We start from the raw sequence: 9,580 nt of genomic DNA on the forward strand, positions 1-9,580 counted from the left end.
ACGCGTAGAGGTGAAGATTACAAGACTCAAGATTTAAAGATCAAGATATGAAGCTACTGCCAAGGGGGAGTCTGTTGGTACATGTGTGTCAGTAGTTCATAGTCTAGCATTTGTAATCGAGTCTGTAATGTAATTATGTTTTGTTTATGTTTGTTTTGTAATGCGCGAAGTTGTCAACAAGTTCGCTATGGCGAACTTGTTGAATCAGCGAAGTTATTGACAACTTCGCCTATGGCGAAGTTGTCGTGTATATAAACTGTTTCAGACGAAACAGTTTGTGGTTGGTCGTTTTAGGGTTTGTTTCAGTGTGTTTCGTATTGTTACGTGTCATCTTCTGTAATAGTGACCGTGAGTCACGTGTTCGGTTATCAATATAACGTGGTTGATTTATTGCTCGTGTGATTCTATCTCTACACTCGTAACTACCTGCGCAGGGATTCCGCACCTGCGTTGTTAGCGATATCCCGTGTACGATCCGTTCAGGAACCTACAATCATATAATAGTAGTTCTGACCACTAAGTATAATTTCTGAAGGACTATTATATTTATTAATGTATTTATCAATTTACAACCCATAGAGGAAGAGAACATTAAATTATAACGACGGATGTTCTTTAAAAACTATGTTTTTCTGAGCCAAACCATGAAAAAGATTTTGATAAGTTTGACAACATAAAAAATAACATGTTAACCCATTATGTTTTGTGAATATTTTGCTTTATTTGAGCATAGTTTTGCATGACATGCTTCCCATAAAACGTTCTGATCACCATTAAAGGAAAAGTTAATGTTGACACAAATGTTTTAAATTTGATACAAGTTAGAAGATTGATATGTCTGGGGGTGGCATGTCGTAAGCGTTCACTAACTACTCTTAAATTTTAATAGTCGAGAGAAAAATAGCCAATTTACCAAATCCCAAACCTTTTGATTTTTTCCAAAAATGTCATTGAAGATAAATTTGAAACGCAAATCATGTTTAAAATTCTAACTTTCATCTGTTTGACATTTCAAGTCAACACTTTGAAGCCGTGATAAATTTGACGATAAATCTATTTGCATTCTCAAACTTTTAAAAAAACTTAGATTTCTCATATTTGACCCATAACCAATTTTGACCCAAATGTAGTTAACTTGTACCAAACAATCTATTTAACAATATTTTACTATAAAAACCGAATTTAAGTTCCACAAAACCCGTAATAATTCTTAATAAAAAACCAATAAATTAAATATGATAAGCTTTGTTATATATAAAAGTGATGGGTGTATATTTACTAAATTAATTGAAAAAATAAATTGATAGATTTAGAGCACATATTTATAATTTATAAATTTATATAATAATTTACAATAATAATAATAATAATAATAATAATAATAGATAAATGGATTGATCTTTAAAATATGGATCAACTTTTAAGCATAGATTTATGATTTAATAATTTAAAAAATTACTTTGTAAAATGAAAGCATGTTTGAGTTTCGTTTTTCTTTATAATATTCAACAAAATACATAGTAAAATATGTTAATGATAACATTTAAAATTATATATTCTTTTCAATATTTAACAAACATGGTTTGTTCTTAATTTTTGGATTTCACATAGTATTCCGAAATATATAGTAAAATAATATGTTAATATTTATTTTTATAAAGTTATAAAAATATATAAATATAATATAAATAAAATGTAAAAGGAAAGTGAATATGGACATATATTGGAGTCAATTAAGATTTTTGGAGGGAAAAAAATTATGAGGTTTAACCATAAATTGACACATGTCACAATTATTTTACTTTATTAAAATAGGTAGATACAACCGAATCTACCAATAATAATAATATATGATTTCCTATATTACGTTTTCATTTACAAATCAAATCACTTCTCTTATATCTTAATCCTTAATATCATAACTTTAATTTGTGACATAATCTTACTATTCTAATAAAAAAATATTGATTATGTGTCTTAACCACATTTAATCATAGTCTAAATTTCCCTCATAATTCTTTAATCTATTATCTCATGAATCATAACTATTCATAAGTTATGGGTCAAAACCATTTTGACAAAAATGTTATAACTAAAAGAATTGGAAGAAAAATTAGGCTAGAAGTGTAAAACTAAGTAGATTCATTTTATCATTTGTTTATTTTATCTACTCTAAAACCTGATACACGAGATTTCTCTATGTTTAAATTAATAAAACGAATTATTTGAAACAAATAAAAAACACATTACAAAAAATACTAAAATACCTACTAGAAACAATAGGGAGTCTAAAATTTTTAAAATTTATAAATTAAAAAAAAATCTCTTCGTATACCATATTTCAAAATTTAAAATTTACACGAGTTGTAAAACTGAGATTCTAGAACTTTTATTTTTTGTCCTGCATATTTTATTTTTTTATTACATTTAATTTGTGTCTTTATTTTTAAAAATGCACCTTATTATTTTTTATCATTGACAAATCCTATGTAATACTCGGGTTCTAAAACTAGTTAAGTAATATAACATTCAATAATCAAACCAACAAACAAATCACTTAAAGTCAACGACTAAATTAAGGTTCTTCAATCTTATCATTAAATCGACGACCCATTTGGTATTTGTACTAATTGGTATCCGTCACGTACCTGTGCAAGTACCGATGCTCGGACTAACTCAGGTTGTTTGTTACTTGTACATGTATCGGTTTTAAGATCGTCGAAGATTTAGAAATAAAAAAGCAAATTGGTATAAAAACGGGTACCGTACCGAAATACTCGTACCATAGCGAAAAGTTTGGTACAAGTATTGGTACATGTTTTAATTGGTTTTTGGTGCGGATACAATCGGATACGGGTATGAATAAAGGTACTGTCCCAAGCTCATCCCTATAAAAAGCAAACTTTCTTTTTTCTCTTTTTTTTTCTTATTATTTTTTTAATCAACTAGTTTCATTTTTATCTCACTTTTAGTCCAACAAACCAACCCCATTAAATAACTCTAATAAGTAGAAAGGTATGAAAGACCATTTCTTTTATTTTGCATGCAACTAGCTAGGAAAAAAATATAAATCTTACCAAACGGACTTTCTAATTGTTGGAATGACATTGCTTCAAGATATGCCAATTGGCCATGTTCACTATATTCGTGGATGCATCATGCATGTGGATTCAATCGTCTTTAGTCTTTACAATCTTCCTACTCAATGTGACTAACATGATAGTTGTAGAGCATCGTAAACGAAGCAACAAATTAAAAGGTTAATCTGTTAACCTAAAATATCGATGAACTCGATTACAAAAACTAGGAATCCACAACCATTGATCAAGGAACACCCCAGTTTAAATCTTTATTCTTTATCCTCATGTGTTACATACAATATGATCACCATAACGCGCAAACAATAAAAAACGGTTCTAAAATAATCAAAAAATCATTAGTTGAGGAGAGTTCGGATTAGCCGGAACTCTTCTCTAGATCTTGGTCTGTTGTAGACGGGATTGCAATTGGAGGGCTTGTGGGATTTTCTTCACAACATAACATGTAATATAACCATATGAATCAAACTGTTCATCTGTTTCATTGTTGATTCCTGCGGCGGCCAGCAATAGAACCACGGCTATAACTGAAGCTACCCTGAATGTTAAACAAAAAACTTTGTACTATTTTTCAATGTAACAATAATCATGGCGAATTACTACTGTAACGAAACTGCTAGACTAGCCATTTTGATCATTGATTGGACAAAATGGCTCTTGACATTTTTGTTTACTTAAATATCATTTAGCTCTTCTTTCAATCTCCAGAAAGAAAATTTGCCGCGTGGGAAGCAAATTTGTTGCACCATGACTCATCAGAAGACTATTTTGTTAATTATCTTGATCAAAATGGCTATTTTGGTGACTTTCCCTAACAAAAACAATGAGGTGGTTGCCAATACCATGATAAGACATAAAGAAATTTTGAAATTGGAGTCGAATTAGGGTCACTACGACAACAAGTACTTCCACCAAAGGTGACGGTTATGTAAATTCGTGTAACGATTGCAAACACAGCTGCTATGATTCCTAGGGCAAGAGCTGGACTACTTGGATAAAAACATGAATCACCCTCAATATAAACATCCGAATCCTGCATGCATATATGCCCACACCATTTACATTGTTAAAAATTAAAATACTTGCTAAGTTTCATTTCAAAGGAAATATATATATGCTATTCGATAGTGTTTGTTACCTTAACCCTGGTGGCCTCCGCTGCAAAACCGGTGGCCGCAGATATTATTCCGAGGCCTGCCACAAGTACACAGAAGCCTACCGATCTGCTCTCCATCTCTGAGTTGTGTGTGGCCTGTTGAGTGTATGTAAAGAAGCCTGTGGATGAAGAAAGCTTGAGACTAAAAGTGCACGTATATATAGATGGATGTTACCATAAAGTTAGCTTGGAACTTTGTTTGACATGTACGCGAGTTGATATCAAAGACATGAAAAAGAAAACTTTTTATTTTCTTATCTATCTTAAATCTATAATATATATAAACAAAAATATAAAAATTAATATATGATTTCTTTAAAAAAAAACGGGTCATGGGTCTCACCAAACCCATATAACTTTTAAACCAGGTTATAACGTCTCATTTGTTTGTGAAACCCTTTCATCATCAAATACTAAGTATATTATTAACTTTTATACAATAAATAAAATTAAAATTCAAAAAATATATAAAAATTTTAAACGAATAATGTAAAACAGGCTTCTTATGCATTTGACTTGAATTCACGGGTATGAGTGTCACCAAACCCAGATAACCCTTAAACGGGTTATAACATCGCATTAAATAAAAAGTTAATCTCACCAAATATATGATATCAAAATCCTATAAAATATGGATATACTATAATTTAATATCTCTTTAAAAAATATTTTTAAGATTTATAATTAAAAAAATAATTTTATAGTAAAAAAATAAACGGGTCATGGGTCTCATTAAACCCAGATAGTTTTTGAATCATGTTATAATATCTCATTTATTTGTGAAGCTCTTTAATCATCAAATACTAAGTGTATTATTAACTTTTGTATAATAAATAAAATTAAAATCCAAAAGATATATAAATATTATAAACGAATAATGTAAAACCCCCGTAATACGGAGATAAAACCTAGTTACAACAATATATTGGGTTAATTGATACGCTAGGAGCAACGTATTTGAATTTCCAACAGAACTTATAATAATGCATTTGTATTTCATTGTTAATACAAAAATAATAACTATAAGCAATTAGGAACCAAAGGGCCTTTGGTATATTATAATATTTTATTGTTATTGAATTAACTGGCTGATCATTGTTGTCATGATACATATTAAGCAAGTTCGGGATGTACGGAGTGCACACTTGCTTTAGTCTATTATGATGTTAGGGCGAAGCCCCTGACGAACGGGGGCCCTAGGCAGCGCCCACGGTAGTAGGGTCCTAGGGACGGCAACCCCTAGCAAGGTCCAAATGGCAGTTAATCCAATTACACTAAAATACTAATTTATGATTATGTCACACATAATCATAATTTTATTTGGGAGGTATATTTATATAACTTAAAATTTGAATTATAACTACCTAAGGAAGTTATCATAATCGTAACTATTCCTGCAGATATACATGACGCTCCATTAAATTGATCGTCTCTATGGTTCATCGTCCTCACAACATCATACCAATTACTTGTCTCAAATTCAGAGTGCCACCCGATTAAAGTATTTTAGAGAACCGCCGAAGTAACTTTTAACTTGAAAGTTATCATACGACTCTGTGAATAATCAAGGTTGCAATTCTAAAATCACCAATATATTAGCATCAAGGTGTTGAATAAAACTCCGAATTTTCAAGTTAGTAAACAGTGAGTGTTCGATCACATCCCATGGGTGACAAAGAAGTTCGTTAACAAAGCGATTAGGATAATGTTAATTAAAACAATTTATAACTATAGAAAGTATTTGATACGACCCAGTTATCCGTTAACCCGAATACGCAGATCCAACCCATTAATAACTCAGAAGTTTATTCAATTAATGACCCAATCAACAAAACAATTGGATAAGAAGTTGGAAGTATTCAAAGTTGTTATTTGCTTTTCCCACGTTTTATTTGCATGCATGTAGTTAGAGAGTGGTCCTACCACTACTCCACTTTCCATATTTCTTGCATAAGTTTAGGATCCCATGTTTACATATTTACATTATCATACTCTGCATCATTTACGACGAATGAGCAACCATGATGAAGTGTCCCATCTAAATAACAAAGTAATCTTTTTAGAGCATCCCGATGGACGTTTGTAGGGAGGTGCATGAAATGTGATAATTTATTTACTGCGAAAACAGCATCAAGACGAGTTAAAGCTAATTATTGTAAGGCCCTAATGGTGGACCTATATTCAGTGGGATTAGGTAAATAAGACCTGTCGATGATGTTATAATGGACCAACATTGTCATAGGTGTAGGTCCGGTTTGGAATCAGTCATGTTAGTTTTATTAAGAATATCACGTATGTATTTGCTTTGGGAAAGGAAATGACCATCATAAAGTAAGGTAGGTTGCCCAACTCCTTTAGGGAAAATTTGGTGGCAAGCGATTTAATGAAAGACGAAATAAGTGAAGGGTTAGGACCGGTGATGATAATATCATCAACATAAACGAGAATGCAAATAGGGGAGTGTGTGTAGCAATGAACGACAAGAGAAGGATTAGAAGTAGTAGGTTTAAAATTATTTGAGTTGAGAAAAGATTTAAGTTCGTTTTACCAATCTCAGGAAGCTTATTGAAGACCATAAATAGACTTGTTTAATTTACAAACATGATTTGCGAGAGATAGGTCAACGAACCCGGGTGGTTGAGACATGTAAACAGATTCAGTGAGAATTCCTTGAAGAAAGGCATTGTTTGGGTCGAGTTGACGTAAACCCTAATTATGGAGGCGGCTAAAGCAAGAATTAGGCGAAGAGAAGCGGGTCAAACAACCGGACTAAAAGTCTCAATATAATCGATTATCGATTTTGATTAAATGCTTTTGCAACTAAACACGCTTTTAAACAGTCAACCGAACCGTTGGGTTTAAATTTCATGCGAAACACCCATTTACAACTTACAATATTAGGAACAGATTCATGTGGAACAAAAGTCCATGTTTGGTTACGAAGGAGGGCATCATGTTCGTCTTGCATTATTTTTCTCCATTAAGGTTGTTTTAAAGCTTGGGTAATGTTAGTGCACTGAAATTTGACACTGTGGATATGTTATCCTGGCATATAATATGGATCAATTATCCTTAGAATATGTTGCATATCCTGTCAGGATCAATGATCCTCAGTACTTATTATTTATTAACGATTTTCCATTGTTATCTTGATATTTTTGGTAGGTATAACGGCTAGTGACTGAATCCAACCTATAATCTCGCAATCAAGTCAACAAACCGCGTGGATAATAAAGAAAACAATTACAATGAAGGAATGACTTGATTGGTGGCTAAAAAATAGGAGTTTACTTATTTGTATTTCATGTATATAGAGAGGATATGATCAGCAAGGAAAAACAGACAATTCACTATGAATTCAGCAGCATACACACACACTTAGACATCATTGTAATCACTGATCAAAGCTCCTAATCCTTGTAACCTTGTTTTTTGATTAATAAAGTGGTGATAGACGATTTTTCATCAACCGGGGTTTTTGTGCCGGCGATCCGACCTAGATCAAGGGCTTTTCCTCGTAACAAATCACAGTGTTCATCTCTATTTCGTTCGTATATTCATTATCATCATCATAGCACTAATCCTCACATAACATATTTGGATACATTATCCTTAGCAGATTTTTATCCAAAACAATTTGGCGCCCACCGTGGGGCAATTGGTGCTATAATTCAGAAAATACCTTATCAATATTCAACCTTTCATACCCATATCACCATCAATGGCTTCTCAACAATCTTCTGCTTCATCCACCATGCCTTCATCAATTTCTCACCCACCGAGATCCTCACTACCAATGCCTCCTCCACTCGCGGGAGCACCAAGGGCTATTGCTGCTGGAAACAAGACGCAATTACCAATATTTCAGAGCTCGAAAACCACTGCTGCCACATCGGTGGTTAACTCTAACAATGATGTTTCTACTATGTTTTCACAGGTTAAGGCATACATGGAGCAGCAGACCAAAACCAACCAGAAGATCCCACGTGAAATTAAAGATCTCAAGAAGAATAAGAGGCCACTAGAGGATCAGACTCCTTTGATTCCAAGGATTCTGGATTTCACTACTCCAGGATCTGTGGCTCAACAGACTCAAGGATCCTCGTTCCTTCAACAAGGATCACCTATCCTTCAACAGGGGTCCATGGGTCAACAAACTCAAGGATCCTCGTTCCTTCAACAAGGATCATCTATCCTTCAACAGGGATCCATGGGTCAGCAAACTCAAGGATCCTCGTTCCTTCAACCAGGATCCTCTGGGATGTATCACGAAGGATCCTCCAAGGTGAATCAAGGATCCTTATAGCAGAATCAAGGATCCTCAGGGGTGCAACATCAAAGATCCTAAGAGTTTCATGAAGGAGACATAATCCCCATGCAAACCATTGCCTATGGTGGACCAACTCCTATAGCGGATGCTTCTTATCTTGGCTACACTTCTGGGATACCAACGTTCAATCAACCAAGAGGTAACATGTGTAATCATATATCCTTAGACACTAACCTTAGTTCTATGCAGGATACAGGTATCAACCAGGCTATGGCTAAGGAACTTCAGAAGCTTAAGGATATGATATCCAGCGTACCAGGAGTGGTCCGTCCGATCCCTGAAATACCGGAAGGAAGCCACAAGTTGTCCAGATTTGCTCCACCTATTTGTGATGCTGAAGTCCCAAAACGATTTCAAACCCCCAACATGAAGGTGTATGATGGGACAAATGATCCCGAAAAGCATGTGGCTCAATACAGGGAGAGAATGGAAATCATCCAATTCCCGAAAAACTCAAGGAGGCTTGTCTATGTAAGGGTTTCGGATCCACACTAACAGGATCTGCATTAAAATGGCTGCTAAGTCTTCCTCCCTTTTTCGTTACTTGTTTTTCACATTTAGTTAACTTTTTCAACAACCAATTTTCTTATAGTATGAAATTTGAGAAGTTAACTAGTGATTTGTATAGAGTTGTCCAACCTTATAATGAATCCCTTAAGGATTTTGTTACAAGGTTTGGCAGGGAGGCCCTAGAGATCCCTAGTCTTGATATGGCTACGGCTGTTGAATCATTCAAGATGAGACTTCAAAGGGGCTCCCCATTTTATGACGATCTTGTGATGACCCCATGCAGGACTTTAGATGAAGTCAGAAACAGGGCACTCAGATTTATAAGGCTAGAGGATGACAAGAAGATCCAAGAACGATTAGGAGCTCCAACAAAACAAGAGCCATCTAACCAGAAACAAGGATCCTCACACAATAACAACAACTCAAAGACGTACTCAAAATTCAACAATCAAAATGTCCGGGCAGTTGAAGAAGGAGAAGATGATG

General features: G+C 33.8%; 1 protein-coding gene across 1 annotated transcript; it reads right to left on the bottom strand.

The window, feature by feature from the left end:
• Positions 1-3,473: 3,473 nt before the first annotated feature.
• Positions 3,474-4,449, bottom strand: LOC143548795 (protein MODIFYING WALL LIGNIN-1-like). The gene is made up of 3 exons (XM_077039877.1): positions 4,237-4,449; positions 3,941-4,131; positions 3,474-3,636 (listed from the first exon to the last, which is right to left on the bottom strand). The coding sequence occupies exons 1-3, from the start codon at positions 4,330-4,332 to the stop codon at positions 3,474-3,476; spliced, it is 450 nt and encodes a 149-aa protein (XP_076895992.1). The 5' UTR covers positions 4,333-4,449.
• Positions 4,450-9,580: the final 5,131 nt, after the last annotated feature.

Source organism: Bidens hawaiensis, unplaced genomic scaffold, assembly GCF_021521415.1.
Source record: "Bidens hawaiensis isolate Kalapana, Puna unplaced genomic scaffold, B.hawaiensis_p1.1 tig00015250_1, whole genome shotgun sequence".
NCBI classification, from domain to species: Eukaryota; Viridiplantae; Streptophyta; class Magnoliopsida; order Asterales; family Asteraceae; genus Bidens; species Bidens hawaiensis.

What these genes read in the sequence shown, in the direction of transcription:
- LOC143548795 (XM_077039877.1), bottom strand. Translation starts at nt 4,332, where the DNA reads ATGGAGAGCAGATCGGTAGGCTTCTGTGTACTTGTGGCAGGCCTCGGA. An exon ending in CGGAGGCCACCAGGGTTAAG is followed by an intron (nt 4,132 to 4,236) that starts GTAACAAACACT and finishes ATATGCATGCAG; the next exon opens with GATTCGGATGTTTATATTGA. An exon ending in TTTCTTTATGTCTTATCATG is followed by an intron (nt 3,637 to 3,940) that starts GTATTGGCAACC and finishes TTTAACATTCAG; the next exon opens with GGTAGCTTCAGTTATAGCCG.